This window comes from Taudactylus pleione, unplaced genomic scaffold (assembly GCF_031769625.1).
Source record: "Taudactylus pleione unplaced genomic scaffold, aTauple2 ptg000587l, whole genome shotgun sequence".
NCBI lineage: Eukaryota > Metazoa > Chordata > Amphibia > Anura > Myobatrachidae > Taudactylus > Taudactylus pleione.
Genome location: NW_028284989.1, coordinates 2,173,112 through 2,197,781, shown reverse-complemented (window position 1 = coordinate 2,197,781; position 24,670 = coordinate 2,173,112). Strand labels below are relative to the sequence as shown.

The following is a 24,670-nucleotide window of genomic DNA, read 5'->3' as shown; positions in this document are numbered from 1 at the left end:
GGATAACCGTACTACACTGCCACACATGGTTATGTAACTGTGCGGGAAATATATCAAACATTCTAAAGAGTGAAGAAGTTTCCCAAAGCAAGCAATCAGCTTCTACCTATCACTTTATAGAATATATGTGATAAATACTAGTAAACCTCGAAGCTGATTGTCTGCTATAGGTAACTTCTCCACGCTTTCGAAAGTTTGGACGGAATGTTGAATAGCGCTGGAAGTTCCTGGAGCTATTCAATTGGCTGCGCTGACCTCGTCTGTTAACCCCGTTAAACCCTTCTCACTAAACTAAGGCCGCAATGCTGGTTTCCAGGTTAGCACGTGCGCTAACATCGTGGCTGGCTCTTAAGTCGGAGAATACAGGTTACCACAACTAAACGACCGGCTTTAGGCGCCGTAATCCCAATTTCAGTGCAGGGCGCGATGGGGACAATTGAATAGCTCCAGGAACTCATTCCCAGAGCTGTTTAACATTGCCCTGAATTTAATCGCCCCTAAACAGTCTTTAAAAGGATAATTCTACCCAAATTCACACAGAAACCTCCCATCCAGTGGTCCCAAAATGTCTCTGATGGTTCCAAACAGGAGATTGCCCATCCTGGTCAGATACTGGTAGAAGTATCAACGCTGTCCCCAGTGAGTTTCCATAACAGCTGTAGATGAGGGGCTCGGACAACGCTACAAGCTGTTTACAAAAAGCCTGGCCAAGCCCGAGAGCACCATCTCAGGTCTTCAGAGGAAGAGCAAGACCCACCGGATCGGAGCATCATAGATGACCGAGATCCTCTTGTTTCACTTATATCACGCAATTCTACCCAAAATTAATTTGGTTATTTTGGGAGGAATATGATTTTGTGCCATTATTTGGTCATTTAAAACATTGTTATGAAAATCTGGAAATCAGTTTTGCAATTATAAAGAATACATCGTTAAAAATGAACAAACCTCAGTCATTTAAATAAATGAAATACAATTGCCTAATGTGACTTTTCTAAGGCTCATGATGTGACAACATTTTGATATCTTGGTCTGACATAGCTTAGAAAAATCAACAAAAATGTACACAAGAGAGGAAGACAGTGATTTTCAACCTTTCAACTCATGGTACACCAAACAAGATTTTAACATTTCTAAGGCACATCATCAGCTCCTCACGGGAAGAAAAACACACATTGGCCCCCTCGGGAAATGACACTCACAAATTGGCCCCCCCACAGGAAAAAGAACAGACATTGGCTCCCACAGAACAAAAACAAACACATTGGGCCACCACATAAAACTAAAAAACAAAATGATCCTCAAAGAAAGAAAACAAACACACACATTGGCCCCCACAGAAACAAAAAGTACAAGTAAAGTCAGCTCTGACCTCGCGGAACACTTGACAACCGCTCGCGGCACAGTGATTGAAAAACGCCTTAACAGAACATGAAAGAGCCTCAAAAAAAACTGAAGTACCTCATCTGGTGAAGACATTTTGGTGAGAAGATCTTGGACACTTCGTACAGCGCTGACAATCGTATCCTGATACGCCTCAAACATCACTGTTGTAGATTCACTACAGTCTGGAAAGATAAAGAATTGTTGTTTTTTATTTTAAGCGGTGATGGTCAATGAGAAGAACTACCAATAATCATCATTCTACAATACAAGATAAACTCCGGCGCTGACTTTAGTATACAGTATATATAGATGTGTCCTTGCTCATTTTGCCTGAATAAGCCATGCAGCACGATATGCCTGGCGTGAGTGAACCGCCAGGTAATGTGCAACTCCGTTAGCGTCTGGCGTCTTTTTTTGCCGAAAATGCATCTGTTACAAGTCGCAGTCACGACTTGTCTCCCTCCGGAAATTTACCTGTGCATGACGCGGTTGTTCCGGTCTCCTCAGGTGCTAGACGCTCGGCAGTCCATAGCACAACCTGATTGAATGATCCTCCTATTTGTACACGCCGGACCTTTGCCGCCTCGCCGACTACAGCGTTCCTGTGGGTTCTCTTGGCTCAGTGGCACGAGCAGTATCCTGTCGAATCTGCTGGAAGGATCTCCGTCTCCTCGGTTTTGTCTCCCAACTGCCTCCAGCTCTTGTGGCCTCTCCTACGACTCCCTAGCCGTATCATCAACTCCCGTGCTGTGCGCCGGCTTCCATATCCCACATACGGCTTCCTAGCTGCACTGGCAGTGACGGCCCTCCAAGCCAAATCAGCATTCTCGGCAGGTCGGTGGACGCTAATTTGTACATAAACTTGTACTCAATTCTATGTTTTGTCCATCAGGACTTTCAACGCTAATTTGTACACAAACCTGTACACAAACTTGTACTCAGACTTACGTACTGTCTGTCTGGACTTTGGACGCTAATTTGTACACTAACTTGTACATTAACTCATACTCAAATCTAGGTACTATTTATCAGGACATAGGACCTCATTCAGAGTCGGTCGAAGCGGCCGCACGGTCGTACGGGAAAAGGGGCCGGATATGTAAATGATTCCCTCACAAGTTGCGTCCCTAAGTTCGGATCGGTAGCTGGCCGACCAAGGGGAGGAAGCGGCCGGAATACCAAAAAATACGCCCCCTTCTCGTACGCATTACACGTCATCTCCGGGCATATAAGGATTAATCGAGACCATCGAGAACCATCGGAACTGGTCGTAGAGCTTAAGGTTGACTATACCCTCTCTTAAGCTCTACGATCATGTCAGTGTAAAAACCTCCCATGTCACATGTGCCATGACTAGGGATGTGCAGGCTCGGATAGGTTCGAGTTTGCACGTGGAGTTCGGATTTTTCCCTCCAAAAAAACGGAACTCAGAACGAGGCAAAACGTCATCTTACATGGACGAACATCATCATTCCTGGTCTTTTGTCCAGGAATGATGATGTTCGTCCATGTAAGATGACGTTTTGCCTCGTTCTGAGTTCCGTTTTTTTGGAGGGAAAAATCCGAACTCCACGTGCAAACTCGAACCTATCCGAGCCTGCACATCCCTAGCCATGACGCTACTTTGCTAATTATGCACTCCCATAAACCGTATGCACTCCCATAAAACGCCGTTCGCATAATTAGGCACGCCTGCGTCCGGATCTCCACTCCCCCATTTTCAAGCACCTTCCCCTGTTACCACCCACAAACGCCTCAATCTGTCACTCAAACTTCCGACCTGGCTGTGTTCAAGGAGAGAGAAATTTCTGATCGTAGCGGCTAGTTTGCGCACGCGCATTGCGAACTTTACGCATGCGCAGTATAGCGAACATCGGTGGCGTACGACCATGCGGCCGCTTCGACCGACTCTGAATGAGGTCCATTGTACCTTGTTCGGTGCTCAAGCCACAACATCGGCTCTCCAAGCCAAATCAATTGTCAAACTCCTCACCACGGGCTCCAAGCCACAACAACGGCTCTCAAAGTCAAATCATTTATTAAACTCTTCGGTACGAGCCTCAAGCCGTTTTTTCTACTCTTATAACAATTCCACATTTACTACCAACAGAAACTTGAACCAGCTTCTTGCCGCATCTTAGTGTACCACCTCCTGTTCTGGATCTATACTCATATCTACTAGCCACGATTTAGTCTCCATTCCTACTGTTGCACTCACCATTGAATCCTTTTGCTCCTCCATGTGAATTGCTACTACTTTGAGATGTAAGTCCAGGCGGCCGCCTAAGTACTGGTGAACGTATCCCAGTTCTAAGGGAACAACGGGCGGTTGTTATTGGCAGAAGATCTCGCTAGCCTGGTTCTAGACTTTTCACGTGGAGCAGGCATTGGATATCATAACAGCATCTAAGTCACAATGCGATGCGACTAGGATGCAACAGGAGACTGTGCAAATTAATTTGATATGTAACTTGTATATCTGTGTGCAATGGAGTCTGTAAATGGCACTTGGCGTGGAACAAAGCTGTGGCCACTGTATTGTAGCACTTCTCATGCTGATTCAGATGGGTCAATTTAGTAAGATTCGAGTTTTGTCGAGTTAGTTTCTTTTTAAACTCATTTTGCATCGCCGAAACTCAAGTGATTTTACCATTTTTCGACTCGCAAACTTACTAAGAAGTGAGTTTAGCTGAAAGTGAGTTTTCCGATGGTGAAGCAGATCCAGATATCTCCCCCGAGTTGCGAGTTTAGATGAGATTACTCACCCGAGATTGCAGTTTTCTCTCTGCCAAACTCACTGCAGCAAGCAGCCTGCACAGACCAGTGAGATATGTGAAGGCTGCTTGTGTGGTCTACCTTTAAAAAAAAGTGTTAAATGTTTAAAAAAAATGAAATAGTGTCCCCTCCCAAAAGACATAACCAGCCCCGGACTGCTCAGCCAGTCCTGGTTCCTAAAATTACGGGGAAAAAAACGTGTAGGGTTCCACTGTATTTTAGGAACCAGCACCAGACTGCAAGGCCAGTCCTGGTTTTAAATATAGGGGGGAAAAATGCGTAGGGGACCCCCTATATTTAAAACCAGCACTGGACCAAAACCGACCGGGTGTAATGCCACAGCCAGGAGACCCTATCACCGTGTCTCCAGGAGCAAAGCATTAACACCCCAAGATGGTCAGCCCAAGCTGGGGATCTCAGGGGATGTATCAGAGAGTTTGCTACAATCTCGATTTTTGGTAAATACCCGAGTTGTATCTTTTTCATGAAAAGTACTTCCTAGTTTGGCCGATGGTGAGTTTATTCAAGTTTGCAATCTCACCCGAATTTAACAGTGAAAAGAGAGAACTCTCTTCCAAACTCACTCTAGTTTGTCTTTAGTAAATTTGCGAGATGAAAAACATGCCTAAACTCACCTGAGATTGCAATCTCGAATCTTAGTAAATTTACCCCAGAGACTCAGTTACACACAGATATACAAGTCTTGCATATCAAAGTAATCAGCAGTCTCCTGATGTGTTCTAGTCACATCGCATTGTGACTTCGATGTATTTTCGTAAAAAAAGACGCAAAAAATATGCCTGGCGCTAGCAGAGTTTCACAGGACCATGCACGCTGTTTGACACGACTGCAGCAAAGACATGTGAGGTCACATCATTAAATGTGACTTTGCGCAAGCACCTTAAATGTGGAAAAATAGTACCCTGTGTGACCAGGACTTTATCTGTCCAATGAGCAATCTCCTTCTGTAATCATTTACATAATAGTTTAGGTGTGGAAGATTTTTTTTTTATTCTAAATTACACAGTATATAAGATATAAATATGTCTTGGAACTCATCAATTCCATAATAGACAATGACTAATTTAATAAAACAAAATTAAATAGATTAAACTAGGCTGTTGGCACAAAAAAAGTAAGATAATACATACAAACACTTAAAAACGAGAATCAAGTAAAATAAAAAAGAAAACATAAAATAAAACCAGAATAAGTCACATATTTGGAATCTTGCAGCATGTGTTACGGCTCAACAGCTTAAATGTGTTAGCAGCATTTTGTTATTACTTATATGTAGGGGGCCCATGTGCAGTCTCCGTCCGGTGCCCCCTCCTCTCTCCCCAGCAGCTCACTGAGCACAGCATTAGATTCTGGGCACTTATCTGTGCCCAGAGTCTACTGTACATGCGCAGGTCACTGGGGAAATGGTGCTGCAGCCATTTTCTCGGTGATTTCACTACTGCACAAAACATCAGGAAAATGGCCGCGGCAGACATTTTCTAGGCAATTTGTACTTAGCTGCTACTCCAGGCACGGGACTCCGGAGAGGTAAGTATTAAAAATATGGGTGGAGGGTTTGTGGAGTGGGCACCCCCCTGGACCCAAGAGCCCATTATAGATACGCCCCTGGCTTTAACTACATATTTACATTTTCTAATTAAGTCTAAGTAGGAAGAGGGTGCAAGATCACCTTTCAGTGGGTGAACATAAAGTACAATAGATCTCAGGTCACCCATGCACTATAGCATATATCCGACACGTTGCATGAAAGACCCCGTTAGACCCATTACCTGTCATGTTCTACATCATAACACTGACTGATGCCACAATACAGGAAAAAAACAGCCATCTAGTCATCCACATTCTGAGTCCAATGACTTTCATAATACCATCTACAACCCCCTTTGTCATGGTTACTAAATGACGGGAGACAGCTACTGAAGCTCATCCATTATGGCGCACTCCCAAATATAGGGGTCGATCCAATTAGCCTTGATAATCTCGCCGGCGAGAGTCATCACGGCAGTGGGTGCACTTTACAGCAGCTCGAATGCGCTGAATTTTGGTGCGAGATGCCGGTCCGTTGCCGGCGATTTAACGCCGTTGCGACGGCAACTCGCACCCTTCGCGGCTAATTGGATCGACCCCACAGTGCAGGACTCCCATGTACTCACCATGGAAGCTGGGCCTGTCATCTGCGTTGGGATTCCAGCACCTGATCATTAGTTCCTTGGCTTCAGGCACCATTTGGACCTCGTCATACTGATCCAGAATACTCGCCCTGGGTCTCTGTCCCTCAGACACACAGCGCTGGATGACTGCCGGGTGTATACCTGTGAGAGAGGGAAACACGCTCATGGCATGTGTTGTATACCGTATTGTAATGGTGAGAGTAAACAAGCAAATTATCAATGGCCTTCTGTAAATTTAAATTGATGCCACAAAGGGGGAGATGTATCAATGTCTCAGGGAAAAATCACATTCTGTTTTGCAGCTTTACAGAATGTGATCGCACCAGTATGTATCTAATTTGTATCAGATCAGAAGGTAAGAATAGGAAGAGGAAGGTGTTCTAGGCTCAGCTAAGGTAAGTTGCAAGCACGCCTAGTCGCCACAGCTATAATAAGTAAGACAATTTTACGTATCTACAGTGTTTGCCATCTGTGCACTATATGTACCCAATTACATCATGCATCAATGAGAGGGGCCCGCAGCCCATTTGTTTGCATACAGTTCTGCTATCATTTTCTCTAGGTGCAAAGTCATTGTGGGGAACTGCTTACTCACAGTATAACATTCCTATGTTAAAACAAATTTACCATACACAGTCTTTTGAAAATCAAATTCAAATTACAAAGGTCATTCACCTTTAGATAAAACCTGCTAATTAGGGACAACCACCCCCACCCATGTACTTTCTCCCTGTGGCCCCATGCCACGTTGAACTACCACCAGAGGCAAGAACACCTCCCTACTTTACTCCCCCTGCACTTTATCTTCAGTGTGGTTGGCGTAGTGGTAAACATTACCGCTGCCTAACAGCTCCAAAGTCACGAGTTCACTTCCGGACAAAGATCAGCTGTGTGGAGTTTGTATGTTCTCCCATGTTTGTATGGGATTCCTCCAAGTGCTCTGGTTTCCATCCAGAATGCAAAAATATACTAGTAAGTTAATTGGCTTCCGACAAAAAAAAAAGTACCCTATTGTACATACGTGTCCATGTTATGGGGCATATGGATGGGGATAGAAACTTTACTGGGGCAGGGACTGAGGTGACTGACTAAATATGTAAAAGCACTTCATAAAAAATAAAAAATGACTTTAGAGACTGTAGAACAATATAAAGGACTTACCAGGGTAAGGCTCTTGTCCTGAGAACACTGTCCATGTTAAGATCCCAAAACTACAAAACATAAGAGTCAGCGACACTTTGAGTATTGCAATATCACCCGTCATGCAAATCAATTTACAGATGTGTTCTCATACACCCATTATTTGCAAACTATGGCGCAACTTAGAATCTCCGCCACAGATAGCGATTCTTACTTATTCCTGAGATTAGTGTATTATTCACATGGTAGCTGCATACTGTACAAAGTCACTTGTAGATCATCTCCAAGTGCCGACTCTGGCTATGCAGTGAACGGGACCCGGGTTGCCTCGACCCGGGTTACCCGTTCACACCGCACTGCGAGCCAGGTTGAACTCGTGTTCAACCCAGCTCGTTACCCAGGTTGAAATGCCGGGTCGCCTCGACCTGGTTTATTTCAACTGGGCCCTTTCACACTGCGCAGTAACCCGGGTTATTTGATGGCAGTGTGAAAAGGGTATTAGTGTGATTCAGGACGTATGGCGTGGCTAAGCCGCAAAGTCCATGGCGCCCTGAATGGGGCTATTTGGTGCGATTTCAGGATAGAGTTATGAGGACATATCTGTACTTAGTATGCGTAGATTTCACCTTGCTATAGTAAGCAAATATTCTCCAATTTCTACTAAATGTTTAATTCAAATGTAAGCCGTATACAGTAAAATAACATGTTTTGGGAAATAAGTACTACTGTCACTGTTTTTAGATACATTTTACATATACAAACATATAATGGTGCATACACATGGGACGATAGTTAACGATATTGTTGAATGATCTCCCGGGTGTGCTGGATAATCGATGTCGATCATCCAGCACACCATCTAACGACCCGTGATCAACGATCGCGGGTCCCTATAGTAACCTGGTCAATATCGACCAGGTTGGTCTGCATGCACGGGCGATGGACGATATCGATATAGTCCATACGTGCCCACGCATCGCAGGTCGTTGGTGGGTTGGAAGGGGCCAAAAAATGCACGATATGAACGATAACGATAGATATCGTTCACATTGAGCATTTTAATCGTCCCGAGTGTACGCACCAAGACAACTTTCCGATACAAAATAAATAATAATAATCTCAAATCTTATGCTGCAAGGGTTCGTACCCCTTGCAGTAAATGTAAATTTCTGGTTTTTACAGCAATCAGCAAGCTAAAGGCCCCCATATATCTGCCGGCCGTTTCCCCGACCGGACCTGCCGTTCTGCCGGTCGGAAAACCTGATCGGTGGCCATCGATGATCTGCATTCCGTCTGGGAATCTGTGAAATTCTTCATTTTAAAAATCCCCAATTTGCTGATCACATTCATATTTTGGTCAGGATCGGTAAATCCAACAAGTTGGATTTCACAGATGACCCGACCTCGGCATCTGGTAAAAGGGAAATCACATATAGCAGAGAGCAAAAGGCTTTTTCTAAGTTCCCCTTAACAGATTTGGTGTAATTTCTCAGAATTTTACGCACAAAAGTAAAAAAGAGGTAGTGTTGTAATAAGTAGGATCACAGCATAAAAACATATTCTTCATGCAAAAAGGAAGGGTATAAACACGTTTAGCCAGCAGTTATATGCTTCTCTGACTCTGATCTTTGAAGAGGTTATTACATTTCATCTTCCACGTGATCGCGTCACTGTGGCCCCGCCCCTGCTACACAATGCCGAGATTACGGCATTGTGCCACGGGGGCAGGGCCAAAATGATGCGATTCAGCGTGAATCGCGTCACCGGCTCCAGTTCCTGGATTAGGCTTCCAGTTCCAGTTTCCCGGAATATAAATTAATAAGAAAGTAACAATATATAAAAAAATTTAAATATTTTTTTTTAAAAAGACTTTTTAAAAAAAAATATATATATATTTTTACTTTTAGAAAAAAAAAACTTTATTAAATTAACAAAGAATTTTCGTCCTGTAAGGGTTTTTATGTTAAGAGTAAAGCAGTGGTACTGTACATGATTCTTCTTAAATAGTAATCTCCATGCTGTGCATGATATCGCTAGAGGGAGCCAGGGGTATCACTGGGGAGGTTCTTAATTAGGGAGAGGCCCTATCTGCACGTTTGCCCGATATATAGGACTTATCTTCCTATAATAAATAGTCCCCTTTAAGTACAAATGAGGCATTTCTACAAGTCTATTTTATTGCAGTCCTAAATACATTTGTACAAGAGAAACAATCACTCACATGTTCCTGGAGAGCATGGTAACAGCAATATGGTACTTATCAGTCACTAAGGGGTTTATGTATCAAGCAGTTTATGTATCAAGCAGTGAAAAGCGTGGAGAAGTGGACTCGCTGAGATGTTGCCGATAGCAACCAATCAGCTTTGAAGTAGCATTTATCAAGTACAGTCTATAAAATTATAGGTAGGAGCGGATTGGTTGCTATGGGCAACTTCTCCATTAATCCACTTCTCTAGGTTCTTACTGCTTTAGTTGATACATAAACCCCTAAATCACTGTCAGCCCTCTTACCTGTAAACATCATAGGCTTTGCTGGGATGGTAATTTATGTCATTCAGAGCTTCCGGCGCCATGTAAGACAAGGTCCCAGCAAAAGACGGAGCTGCAGAGGTGCTGGTGGCTCCGACAATCTTGGACAATCCAAAATCTGTGATCTGGAGAAAGAACACACTGTATATGAGCACGCTGTATGGTACTGAGCTACGCCTGACGCTGCAATCAGTACAAAATAGTTGTAAGAGTTACCAACGCTGAGTGGGATATAAACATTTGTTCCTGAAAATTTCTCTTTAATAATTTGCAAATCGATATGATCATTAGGGATGGGTACGAGAGATCGACAGCGATGATGGACCGGATTGAAATGTGGATAGTAGTGCACAGCCGCCAGGAAGCAGCTGTGCTATACCGTCCAGGAAATATTTAACTATTGCAGGAGGCATCTGAAGGAAGTAGATGCCCCCTGACAGCAATTGCCAACTGAGTGCAGCGTCCATCGGTCGCGATGGCGGCAGAAACGGACAGTCCGAGTGTGCTTCAGCTTGCGAGGCCAGGAAATCTCCATCCACAGACGCAGACCCTGGCCTCGGGACTATAGGGTAATGGGGGTGACACGTCCTGTTTCCAGGAATACAGCCCAGCCATGTCCCCCAAACACTGCAGCAAGTCAATCATAATGCAGCTTGGGTGCACGTTCTGCACATGCGCAGACCACGAGCAATCGTATTAGTACATACTAATCTGAATCAAGCCCAACGTCACCAGCCACTATGTATGTCGACCTCAGTATTCCGGCGCAGAGATACTGACGCAGCTGACATGCTACTTATATAACTTTAAACATGCCGTTAAAAGTCATGTTTAAAGTTATAACACCCACATGGGTGAAATGTTGTAAGTAGCATGTCAGCCGTGCCAGGATCTTGGAGTCGACATACTAAGGTCGACTGGTGACGTTGTCACTGTCGACCTCTTAACCGCATACCGATTCTTAAACTGTATTTAATCATATGTACAAAATTATTATTATGCCGTATTTGCATGTACATTGAAGAAAAAAGAGAGGGTCTGGATCAGGAGACCTCATAATGTTACACTTTTCATTATACGTAGTGTGACTTTTCTCATTGTGGTGGAAGGATTAAACCCCCCTTGGGCCCGGGCCTGCCCACAGTCTTGGCTTGCTGTATTGAAGGATATTCAATGTGGCTATATTATATTTTGGACAATCATTTTATTACCATATGGCCTTTAGTCTAAATATGTCATCAGTAAGAACAGGTTAGACTTGTGGCAATTAAGCATTATGAGTCTTCACTGTCTGTGTAATATAAGTCACGATATATACAGTGTGTACAGACTGGGGAGCTGCCGGTGTGGTTGATGAGGTCATTCAGAAGTTTTGCCCTGGGAGCCAGTTTCAAGGTGCAAGGGGTGAGAGATGACTGGACACACAGGTGCAGTGGCTGGGAAGGCCTATTGATAGGGGTGTTCCCTCTTCAGTGTAGACTATTATCCAGGCTGAGCATCTACATAATGAGGCATTTCCTCCTCTCAACTCCAGGCCTCACGTACCACCAACAGGCCGGGCCGTACTGGCCTCAGGGACGACTCGAGGAGGGTGGAAGGGCCAACACGGCAGTGCTGGGCCGGGAAGAGACGGCGGTATGACACAAGGCCAGGCCCCGTGACTCGTGGCACGCCCCCTTCGCGAGCGCCCACGACTAAGCCGTGCACACAGGGAGGACTGCCAGGGATGAACTACAGCCCCAGTCCGTTCCTGCCAACAGGTAATGTTTTCAGGATTTCTGTCTGTAAAAACAGGTCCGATACTTGCTAACCCAGCAAAAAACGTCAACTCACCTGTGGAGAAATGCAGAAAACATGACCTTCTGGAGGTACTCCAGGACTCATGTTAAGAACTATTATTCTAAACAGTTACTTTTCATCTAATCTTCTGACCACAAGGCAGGAATCAGAATTTTGGAAACCACTGATGTTGTACTTATCACGTATGATGTTAGAGAATCAAGGTCACTCACCTGGACTTCTAAGTGCTTATTTAAAAGTACATTGCCCGGCTTTAGGTCTCGGTGGATTATAGGTGGATCAAGGCTGTGGAGAAAGTTCATTCCCAGGACCACCTGGTGGAGAATCTGGAACTTCAGAGCCCAGGGGATATCAGGTAGATAGTCATACAGAGAGAGCAGAGAGCCATTGGGCATATACTCCATGACCAGTCCATACTCTAAAAGATCGCCATCCGGTTTCTGGTACACCCCTAACAGACGGAGGACGTGGGGGACGTTGCTGACTTTCTGCATCACATCTCGTTCCTTCATTAGATCCTTCATCATTCTTTTCAAGTTGAAGCTGGAATAGAAAAAGCCATAAAGGACTCAAGTCTGCACATGCAGCACTGAGTGAAATATTATTTTCTACATCAAATTAAACCCCTTTTCCATTACCACAAAAACCCGGGTTATTGCCGCGTCAACCTGGGTCGCTGCTCAGTGGAAAAGGCTCCTGGGAAAAGATCCTGTGTCGACTGACTCGGCATTTCTACCAGGGTTTCGAGCAGGGTTTTACGCGTGTAAAACCTGGATAAGGCTCACTACAAAAGGGGCGGCTGTCGATGTTGATCGACAGCTCGCCACGTTATGTAGGCGTGACCGGGGGGTGGCTTCACAAACGGAGGCGTTCCCAAGCGAATGCCTGCCGTTTGTGGGCGGCCTCACGGACATCACCAGTGATGTCAGTGGGAGAGCTTCCGGCTCTATTAGAACCAGAAGCTCTCTGGGGCTTGCGGCCACGAGACCCTACCACAAGGGTCTTGTCGCAAGCCCGATGGTCAAGACCATTGCGACCATCATCCTGGCCACTCGCAATAGCTGTGGGTGGTCACCCACTGCTATGCGAGCGGCCAAGAGGATGCACAAAAAAAAAAAAAAAAAGCCCAGATTCAGAGCGAGCGCTCTTTCAGAGTGTCCGTCTCTAAATCAGGGCCAGAGGGCCTGACGCCCTGAAAGAGCGCTCGCTCCGAATCAGTGCCGGTCTTTTTTTTTTTTTAAGAACTGCCTCCTGGCCGCTCGCATAGCTGTGGGTGGAAGATGGTCGCGATGGTCAAGACCATCGGGCTTGCGACGAGACCGTTGTGGTAGGGTCTCGTGGCCGCCAGCCCCAGAGAGATTTCGGCTCTAACAGAGCCGATATCTTTCCCACTGACATCACTCGTGATGTCAGTGGGGCCGCCCCCAAACGGAGGCGTTCACATGGGAACGCCTCCGTTTGGGCAGCCACTCCCCTGGCCCGCCCACCAAAGGGGGCGTGCTGTCACTCAACATCGACAGCACGCCCCCTTTGTAGCAAGACCCGGAGCGACGGTTTGCCCGTCGCTATCCGGGTCTCGCGCATGCGCACGACGGAGCCGGCTCCGTCATGCGCACTGGGCCACCATCGACCCGCTTGCGAGCACTGGCGCCTTTGACATATGCCTAACTCACAGCACGCCCCCTTTGTAGCAAGACCCGGAGCGACGGTTTGCCCGTCGCTATCCGGGTCTCGCGCATGCGCACGACGGAGCCGGCTCCGTCGTGCGCATGCGCACTGGGCCACCATCGACCTGCTTGCGAGCACTGGCGCCTTTGACATATGCCTAACTCACATTGCCAGAGCTGTCTATGCATCCAGCAATTTGCAACTGCATTGGCTGCAGTATTTAAAATCCCCTTTTAGTGACTAGAAAGCACTAAACAGTGACACATAGACCATTCGTAGAGGCTTCATAGAGAAAACAGGGCGATGATAACAGGCCAGGGTTTAAGATATTAGCAGGGGCAATATTTTAATAGTGACCTTGGTCCAGCTATCGAAGCTGCACAGCATTCAACATGAAAAACAATTTATTTTCTAATACTGCCTCTACAGTCTAAGTAAATTAAAATAAAATTGATATTAGTATGTGAGCAATACAAACAATTCTGTCTGCCACAAAACGTCATGCTGAAAGTCACCTGGATAAATCAGAATGCTAATCTGTGTTTAGAACACACAACAAGAAGCAAATATACCAAGTGCCTACAACTACAGACAGTGGGGGTCATTCAGACCCGCTCGCGAGCGAAGGACGCTCGCAAGCGGGTCGATGTTGGGCGAATGCGCATGCGCACGACGGAGGGAGTCCCGTCGTGCGCATGCACGAGACCCGGCGAGCAACGAGGAATACGTCGTTCGGGGTCTCGCACCAAAGGGGGCGTGCTGTCGATGGTGACTGACAGCACGCCCCCTTTGGTGGGCGTGCCGGGGGCGTGGCTGCCAGACGGAGGCTTTCCCATGGGAATGCCTACCGTCTGGGTCCGGCCCAACTGACATCACTAGTGATGTCAGTGGGAGTGATTTGGCTCTAATAGAGCCAAAATCACTCCAGGGTTTGCGGTCACCGAGACCCTCCCGCAGGGTCTCGTCGCAAGCGCGATGGTCTTGACCATCATCATGGACGCGCGCATAAGCTGTGGGTGGCCGCTCCATTTTTAGGGAGGAGGGCACTGATTCAGAGCGAGCGCTCTGGTCAGAGCGTTCGGCTCTGAATCAGGCCCAGTTTGTGTAATTATGGTGCTGATTCAGCAGAGGACGGAATTGCAAATTCTGACACCCCCTGCTGCATTTGCGCTCTCTGCACTGCGACCAGCGCCACAAGCTGGGATCACCATCGCGACCGGTCGATGACACGACCAGCTGAGTAACCCTCAGCTTGCGCAGGCTGGACGGCTTGCCAGGCCAGGAAACTGCGCCCGTGGACGCAGATCCTGGCCTTGCCACTCCTGGAAAATGTACCCGCACTGCCCCGAAAAAGCCTCTGGCCGTCAATCAGGCAAAGGCATAACAGAGGCGGTGTGCGATCACACAGGAATCATTCTGCACATGCTCAGTACGGATCCTGCGCACTCGCAGATTTCCGATAATCGGGAATCTTTGTTCAACATGGAATCACCCCCTATATGCATTAACAGTCTGCCCCAAATCCTTAAATCCCAGGGCTTTATGAAGTCTCATACTTTTCCCTGTTCTTCACCAGCGTAGACTCACTGTCGCTGAGTTTTGTGCTGATATTGCTGTCCTGAAGCTATAGCATTCCTTATGTGAGCTCACGAAAGTGAAACTAGCCTGTTCCCTTGTAGGCACGTTATCACTTCCTCCCCGCGTCTAACCTCAGTGCATTATCACGTGTTATGTGCATTTCATCAGTATGGAATTTCCCCATCTGCTCTTGGAATTTCTGTGCCTGGAAAATCCTCCTCCAAACATGGCACAACTCTCTGTGTCCCACCTCTGTTTATCCAGCTGTACAACTGTATTATATGGTACTATCGGCGCCGTAATACTGCTGCAATGTACCCTATAGATTGTAAGCTTGCAAGTTGGGCTTTCTTAAGCTGGGTATACACTGATAGATATATTGCCCTCTTGTTTGAACGGGCGATATATCTATGGTGCATCGCCGGGTGTATACAGCGGACATGTCTGTGAACAACGTCGTCCAAAGACATATCTGATCTGCGGTGCAGCACAGCAGATGGCCGATATATCTGAAAGATATATCGGCCATCCGCTGGTATGTACAGGCGGACCAACCGATCACCAGTATACATGCAGTGGTACCCGGCGGTGATTGACAGCTCAACTAGGCGGACGATTTACATACCTGCCCATTTAAGCTGTCAAGCCCGGCACATCGGGCAGACGAATTGGTAGGTGTGTATACACTTACCAATCGTCAGATAGGGCGGCGGGTGTGAACCCAGCTTTACCTCTTTATCTGTCTGTTATCACCCAGCCTCGTTTTATTACTGTTCTGTTAATGTTTTGTTCACAACTGTAAAGCGCAACAGAATATTCTGCCACTATGTTAGTAAATAATAAAATAAATGTATTTTGTCCTGATTAAAGCTGGATTAGTACACACGTAGAGAATGTTTCTGCACAAAACGTATCCCTCCCAGGGGTGGGCAATAAGCAACCCGCCTCCAACTGCTGTTGAACTACACATCCCATCATGCCCTGCAACAGTTTTAGCATGACCAAATAGCAAAACTGTTGTAGAGCATGCTGGGATGTGTAGTTCTACAGCAGCTGGGGGGGGGGGCGTTTATTGCCCACCCCTGCCTCAGACACTCCATAGCATATAAGAAAAGTAAATCAAATTAGTTACAAAGATCACAGGCTAATTATAATAATAAAAAAGATCTCTTGAATAAGAAGCCACAAGTAACCAGCGATGCAGGGGATCCTGATCAGAACCAGGCAATCTGAAGATCATGCTGGGACTTGTAGTACATCAGCAGCTGACACACCAGTTTGCTTACTTTTGTTAATCAATAGGCAGACCCATTTGTGTTGAATTAAAGAAATTAAAAAAACTTTAAAAAGCTACAGCGGTAACTAACAGAATATATATTTTAGAGCTAGTTCAATTCTGAACACTATGAAGGTAACTCAATTCAAAGCTACGTGGCGGGCGCAATGTGCTGTTCCGGAATGGAACATCGCATCTATCACGTAGACTTGAAACCCCCCCCCCCCCATTGCGGTTAAAAATAAACTTTTATTAGGTAACATACCCATGAGCCCCTTGGATCATCTTCAGCGCAATTTCCATATTCAGCGTGTGGCTCCATCCTTTATATACCAGTCCAAAGCCTCCACTGCCCACCAGCTCCAGGTTGATCAAGTCTCCGGGCGGGAGAGGGACCATGTTCTCAGCTGCACAGTCACACAGTGCAGTCCCAAGGCACACAGTCACACAGTGCAGCTCCACAGCACTGATCCCCTTGAGTACACTCACACAGTACTGACCCCCCCTGAGTACACTCACACAGTACTGACCCCCGAGTACACTCACACAGTACTGACCCCCGAGTACACTCACACAGTACTGACCCCCGAGTATACTCACACAGTACTGACCCCCGAGTACACTCACACAGTACTGACCCCCGAGTACACTCACACAGTACTGATAGCCCTGAGTACACTCACACAGTACTGATACCCCGAGTACACTCACACAGTACTGACCCCCCGAGTACACTCACACAGTACTGATAGCCCTGAGTACACTCACACAGTACTGACCCCCCGAGTACACTCACACAGTACTGACCCCCCGAGTACACTCACACAGTACTGATACCCCTGAGTACACTCACACAGTACTGACCCCCCGAGTACACTCACACAGTACTGATCCCCTTGAGTACAGTCACAGCACTGAGCCCCAGTACAGAACTGCACAGACTGCAGAGAGCAAGGCACTGACTACTAGTCTAGGATCCAGCAGGAACTGGCTGGGAGGCGAGGCTTCTTGTCACAGCAAATAGAAACAGAATTACTCACTGTATTTTCCCAGTGCTAGATAAGGATCCCAGCAGTTGTCACACTATTTAGGGGAAGTCATTCAATGTGCAAGATAACCCCAGGCTATGTACTGTATACAATGACAGCCTGCTGATTGTGAGGGCTTTGTCAACAATCTTTGAATGTTAACGTTCAATGTTGCCGCATCCCAAATAGATGTAATTGGAAACCTGTTATATATATATGTGATCTGCATTGCTACATAGTGTCATTCTTGGGATGGGTACACATTAGAACGATACTGTGGTCGCCCGTACACACATATCGTTCAGTGGGCCTGATTCAGACCCGCTCGCTAGATGCGTATGCTCGCACCCTGCGTATGCAAATCCGGCACACACCCAGCAAGGCAGACGATCGCACGGCAAGGCATAAGCACGCCCACCATGTCTTGGCGTGCGTTCACTTTGTGTATGCAGACGCCCACCAGCCTGTCTTAAGACGCCCACTTGCGCACATCATCTCCTGGAAGTGTATACAACCATCGGTACATCAGTTACCATCGGGAGCATTCGCAGCGCTTGAGGTTGCCTGTACCCTACTGCAAGCACTTCGGTGTAAAAACCAGCCAGGTGACATGTACTATGATGCTGCCTGCTAATTATGTACGCCCATTAAATGCCGCTTTGACGCCCAGACACGCCTGCGTTCGTAGCACCTTCCCCCCTGTTACCACCCACAAACGGCACTGTCACTCTAGGTAGCGCTCAGTCTTTGAGCTACGAGTGCACGATTCCCGATCGCAAGGATTGGATCAAGCACGCGCACTGCGATGCATGCGCACAGTGCGAACCATCAGAAGCTATGAGCGAACGCTTCTTAGCGTCCGGGTCTGAATCAGGCCCAGTGGCCGATCCTGCACAATATGTCATTCCAATTTGCCTGGAAACTACATATCGTGCCGATAATGCTCTAGTGTGTGCCCATCAAGAGGCTGGGTATACAATTGTCGATAAATTGTTCGTTCGGCTTACAAACAATATATCACTAGTGCATCGGCACTAGTACACCCAATATGTCTGTGAACAACATTGTGGTACCATTGATGGTTAACCTCAATGGTATGACACTATGGGAATCCATTGATGGTTTCGCCCACCGATGGCCATCCCTTCTTTATCAAGGTAGCGGGCTATCAGAGGTGGGGATGTGGCTTCACGAGTCTTATCTGGGGCGGAGCTAAGCTCCATGTTCCAGCAACATTGCGGGGCTATGTGACATCAGTCACACAGAACCATTGGATCGATGATATCGATGGCAAAACCATCAGTTGTTAACCATCGATGGCCAGTAGCCATTCCTACCACTACTGTGGAAACAGGTTTTTGGTGTATCTCTTGTGGATAATTACTTATGTATTAAAATGATAGAAATGTTCATTTATTTATATTGGTTATCGATGTGTAGGAATGTGGTTGCGACGTTAGGCATGTCTGAGAGATATGTGCAGACATTTATACGGTATGTGTGTTATACTGTAACTGTACATAAATGAACATGCAGGAGATTTGACAAATGCAATGTGTAAAGGTGCCTACACACTAGGGATGTGCAGGCTCGGATAGGTTCGAGTTTGCACGTGGAGTTCGGATTTTTCCCTCCAAAAAAACGGAACTCAGAACGAGGCAAAACGTCATCTTACATGGACGAACATCATCATTCCTGGTCTTTTGTCCAGGAATGATGATGTTCGTCCATGTAAGATGACGTTTTGCCTCGTTCTGAGTTCCGTTTTTTTGGAGGGAAAAATCCGAACTCCACGTGCAAACTCGAACCTATCCGAGCCTGCACATCCCTACTACACACTAAGCAATATTTTACACGATCCGCCCGATTCCGACGCAACAGAACGAGAGATCATATAAAATGTCCTAATCGTGAGTGTCCACTCACGATGCGTATACCCGCTGATCGTACATCGCATCTTCAGATCTTGCCTGCTGCAGGCAAGATCTGACAGACATAATTAATTAATGCATAATTAAGGCAGTGCAGCGGCATAAGCGGCCATACCGTAAGCTGTACACAGGAAGCGGCCAAAATCCCGCTGCAGGCCAGGTCTACCACCATTATGAGAATGGGTCCGATGGTTCTCGATGTCTACGCTATCTTGCGTGCTGATCAGGCTATGAGTAAAGGGAGATGGGCGGCTTAATATGGGGCTGGACGTCTGCATCTTGTGCTGTGGTATCCGTGCGTATGCATTGATTAGCATATCTTCGCAGCGGACGGGTGCGTGCGTCTGCTAACGTGCGTTCCTTGCTGAATCAGAACCATTGTGCCTTATAAACAATGCAGGGAAATGATACTAATGACCCCATTTGAATGTATATACTGTATGTTTTTAAACAGTCTGACCAGCCGGTTGCCAAACACTTTGTAGAAGCCAGACATTAGTCTGGCCAGTTTAAAACACATTACCATTGATCACGTGCCCGAGTCGGTAAACAAAGTGGATTTACACCTTGGATACAGTGAAGCCCCGAGGCTTAAATGATCAATTATTATTTAATGTGTTTGACTGATTCAATATATGACAGGCGTCCTCTGATATATTCATTTTAGCATAGGCTTGCTAGCATTTTGCCATAGAGAATGGTCAAGTTTACTTTTTACTATGATCTGTATATTTAACTATGATGGATTATTAGCATTTTATTACTGTTTATTGATATATGCTTCAGTTAATCAGTTAATTCTTATGCACCTTATGACTTTTATTGAGTTTATATGCTTTCTACATCTGATAATACCTTGATTAGACATACAGATGTGCCCAGCTAGTTTGTTGCTCCATACGCCATGTAGCATACCATGCATGGCGCGCCACACACTACGCCATGAGTCGCGCCACACAGAAAGTTTCGTAATGTAGCGTAGCGCTGGAAAAAATCATAACATGTAATACAACTTTTTGTCCACCAGATGTCACTTTTCCTAACCTACACAGCGCATGCGTCTGATTTCCAATGCATGTTCTGTATCACCGCCCAATGACTGGCTGACAGAAGTGGTGATTTGGTACACTATACAGTAGTACAGCATTTTCCACATGGAATCAGGGCTGTAGAATATATAATAAAGCTGTAGAAGAATGTATAATAAAGTTTTAAATCATTAAGTGTGTGAATCCTCTACTTTTATATAAAAATATTTCACATGCACGCACAGCTCTGTTTTACACACTGACTGTGCGGTTGAAGTTGCACACTTGCGGCAATGTAAGTACTGTCGGCACTGTCCCAGACTTAGACATTGTAGTGATTTCATGACTTTAGGAACTACTGTAGTATGGGCTAAGAATTGTGGGGGTTAATGCCTAGCCTCACTGCTTCTCCCGTCTTCTTGTCCCCCTTCTTATAAATTTTTTTAAATCTTCACTAGTTCAGTATTCAATACATTATCCACAACTTCCCACCACCTGGCAATTCTATGCTACTTTATGCCACTGTGTGCTCAAGAAAGGGGTGTACGACGCTCCAATACAGTACCCACGTAGCACCTTGCTAGTCGCACTACGGCGTTTCGAGTCGATTTCTACTGCGCATGCCCAGTGTGTCGGGAGTCACACACTGCATCCCAGACTACTGTATAGTGATTTCATGACTTTAGAAATTAGTAGTAGGCTGTTTAAAAGTGGGGTCTGTATATTACAAACTGATTGTGCGTTTGAAAATGCAATATTGCGGCACTGTCTCATACTTTTACACTATAGTGATTTCATTACTTCAGAAACTGGTAGTGTGCTGTTTGAGAGAGAGGTCTCTGTATTACGAACTGATTGTGTGTTTAAAGCTGCAAACTTGCAGCAATGTTGGTACGTCGGCGCTGTGGTGGCTGTCAGCTCCGAGGGGTTACAATGGGATCTCTGGCGCATGCCCAGTGGAGCCGCTCTGTAGCTGTGGTGTAAGGAGGCTCATACAGTAGTACTGCGCATGCCCAGTGGTTCGGGAGTCGCACAGTGCATCAGGTTCCTTCCCCCAAAGCAAGCAAGAGTCTTTCATTACCATAATAAAGGACGCTCTGTTAAGCTATTTACTGTAAGCATTCAGCTCTCAGCTCATGGTCTGCCCTTGTGTCCTGAAAAGGCGACGAATGGTGACCATTACCAAGGACACCATCCCCCATCTGCTAGGACAACTAATGTGCCGCTATGAACATGTCTGTACTGTGACTTTTAAAACGCACGCTTGCGGCGACGTCGCTGTATTATGTACAATACAATGTCTAGAGCATGCCATGGCGTATGGAAGATTATAGCACTGCCCATGCCTAGTGGAGGGGTTGCAATGGGATCTCTGGTGGAGTGGTTCCAATGGGATCTAGCACTGCACATGCCCAGTGTGTCGGGAGTCACACACAATAGAACCACTTCATACGCCAAACGAGCTATGGAGGCTCACAGTACACGTAATTCGCAGACGTCACATCACATACATGACAGGTGCAGCTCTTAATAGGACAGGCTTGTGGGCAAGGGGTTAGGTGATCCGCCTTGATACACTGCCTGTCCCGCCTGTTCGAGACCTTGAATTTATTTTATATTTTTTAAATCTTCACTAGTTCAGTATTGTTATCCAACCCTTACTGAACTCAATACATTATATATACTAGATGTTCCCAGCTACTGCACTTTGTCGCTCCATACGCCATGTAGCGCCCTGCTAGTCACGCTACACTGTGGTATATTGAGTCTCATAGTACTGCGCATGCCTAGTAACTTTGTACTATATGCTTACTTTTGCAAAGTAGCGTACATTTACCTTATTGTAATAAAGTTTCATGTACTGTATGTTAAGTAATTTTCTTACTGTATTATGCACAAATGACAATTTGGTACTGTCTGCAATTTTATATATTGGGTCCGGACCCCCCAAATTATCTTGCCACCATAGCAATGGTACTTATTGCAGGGTTGCCTTCCCTCATAAATTGTGGTGTCAGGGACTTACAAAATACTGTAGAAAGGCCCCCTTGGGGTGTTGCTGTGGATAATGTTGGTGGAGCGGTCACAGTAGATAGTATACTGTCATCAACCAGATCCCATAAGAAAAGACAAAACACGTTGTATAGAAATTAAACTTTTAATAAAACAAAATGAAATTAAATTAATGCTAAGAAAAAATCACAAAACTGGTCTGTGACCATATGTATTGTTTGCCTGTAGAGGCCAATAACCTGCCATAGTTGTTCTGCGGGTAGAAAAAAAAAAAGGAACAGTATTACAACACTAATCTACAATATTGTACAATCTTGACACTCACTACTGTAAATAACAAACTACATAAACGAACAAAACAATAAAATGGCTACGGCACAGTAAAAGACAATGCAGGAAAAGTATTGTACAGTATACAGTCTAAACATTGCTACACCAAAGGTCATGACACAGATTTAAGCATCAGGATGGCAGACACAGAGGGTTACTGTAGGTGTGGAGTAGATAAGTCATTAAATTGTGGGAGGTTACTCTATGTGGGAAGATGATCAGCTACAGTAAGTCTGAGACACTTAAGGCGGGTAACTATCCACTACTAGATATACAAACGAGAGCACAATTACGACATTGCAATCGTGCTCTCGTTTGTAAATCTAGTGATGTGCCCAGACAGAACGTTCACTCGTTCAGTCCAGGCACATCCATCATCCCCGCACATGCTGAAGGATCGTCAGGTTGACCAGCATGTATGGGCGATGATAGATGTCAGAAGCGACCAGTGTGCACGCGTATCGTTGGTTGCTTCCGAATAAAACATGCCCGATGCATGCGCGATTTGCAAGCGATAATGATGTCGTTATCGTGCAATCGCTTGCTAAAATCGCCTAGTGGATACCCCCCTTTACTGTAAAGTGTAAGAATACCTGTATGTATTTAACTCTTTAATGTACAGTACATCCAAAATACCGATTTGCAGTACTGTTAAGCTGTTTTCCAAAACGCAGTGGCCATTTTGTCCCTCCTGTGTAGGCTTAAGGTGCCCATCCACTAGACGATTTATGTGAGCGATTGAACGATAACGTAAGCGTTCATAAATCGTTTGCAAACATGTCTAAAATGACCAGCGATGAGCTGGTCGTTTAGACATCTATCATCATGCAAACATGTTGGACAACCTGACGATGACGTCAGGTTGAGCATGTTTGCAGATAATTGATGAGCCTCATCGCAGACTCATCACAGACTGACAAACGACTGCACGATTATAATGTCGTAATCGTGCAGTTGTTTTCAGATCTTTAAGTGGATGGGCACCTTTAGAGTGCTGTATTTTATAAAATTGTACCATTAAGCTCGTGCAGTTGTACTATGGAGATTGGTTGCTACAGTAAGATACCCCCAAAAATTAAACATGAACAAGAGATATTGTAATGTAAAAGTGCTGGAGCGTGGTATTGAATAATATCCCTCTGTATAAATTGAGATTAGTGGTGTACTCTCACATATTTTATTTATGCAATTCATCAAAATGTATCTACAGTATAATCTTAAAATATAAACAATGATACACTGTAATATTTTACAGTACTTTGATGCTATTTAGAATAGATGTAGGAAAATTTCAGGATCAATAGAGCATCTCATGATTATACTGTAGATACAGAACATTATCTTAATGAATATTATAAATAAAATATGAGTACACCAGTAATCTGAGTGACATTATTCAATACCGTACCACGCTCCAGTGCTGCTATTGTAACAAATACTGTACTGACACATGAAAATCATGCCATCTTCAAAATCCCAACACCGTTTAAATACAGTACACACAATGGAAAATTATAGTAAGAAATACAGTCATTCTTATTGCTAGAGTCTTCTGTATCTCGGCAGGCATCAGCTCTCCGCTACTGTTGCCCCTGCCTATCACCGATTATTTGGGGAGGCAGCGTACAGTAGGAGCTTATATAATATCCAGCGATATACACAGAAGGCTGTGTGGTAAAACAACCTGGCTTGACCTTGTATATCACATGATTAGTGATTTAAAAATGTGACTATATAGTACTGTACTTGCCGATACTCCAGTACAGCCTGCATCTCGCTAGAGTACAGTATGTCAAAAGCACCTTATTCTGTTTTGGAAAAACTATTTACATTGCAGTAATACAGTGATGTACAGTGTATTATTTACTATTACTGTTCAGTATTTACCTGCAATCGGTGCCGCCTCCTCCTCCGTGTTCATTGGCTCTTCCTCTAAAGGTAAAAATAAACCGCACAGGCTCTACTGTACATTGATAATACTGTAAGTGTGAAAGTC

General features: G+C 45.3%; 1 protein-coding gene across 2 annotated transcripts in view; it reads right to left on the bottom strand.

Annotated features, from left to right (window-relative positions):
* LOC148481245 (receptor-interacting serine/threonine-protein kinase 3-like) overlaps window positions 1-24,670 on the bottom strand; it is a 58,326-nt gene that overhangs the window by 5,696 nt on the left and 27,960 nt on the right. The window contains exons 1-6 of one of the 2 annotated variants that reach the window (XM_088453757.1): window positions 16,610-16,823; window positions 12,035-12,365; window positions 10,005-10,147; window positions 7,515-7,564; window positions 6,336-6,494; window positions 1,462-1,568 (exon numbers count right to left, since the gene is read on the bottom strand). In XM_088453757.1, coding sequence (XP_088309883.1) covers window positions 1,462-1,568; window positions 6,336-6,494; window positions 7,515-7,564; window positions 10,005-10,147; window positions 12,035-12,365; window positions 16,610-16,743 — 924 coding nt within the window. In that variant the 5' untranslated portion in view covers window positions 16,744-16,823. Of the gene's footprint in view, window positions 1-1,461; window positions 1,569-6,335; window positions 6,495-7,514; window positions 7,565-10,004; window positions 10,148-12,034; window positions 12,366-16,609; window positions 16,824-24,670 lie in introns of those variants that run through there. The other variant, XM_088453758.1, reaches the window with a different exon arrangement.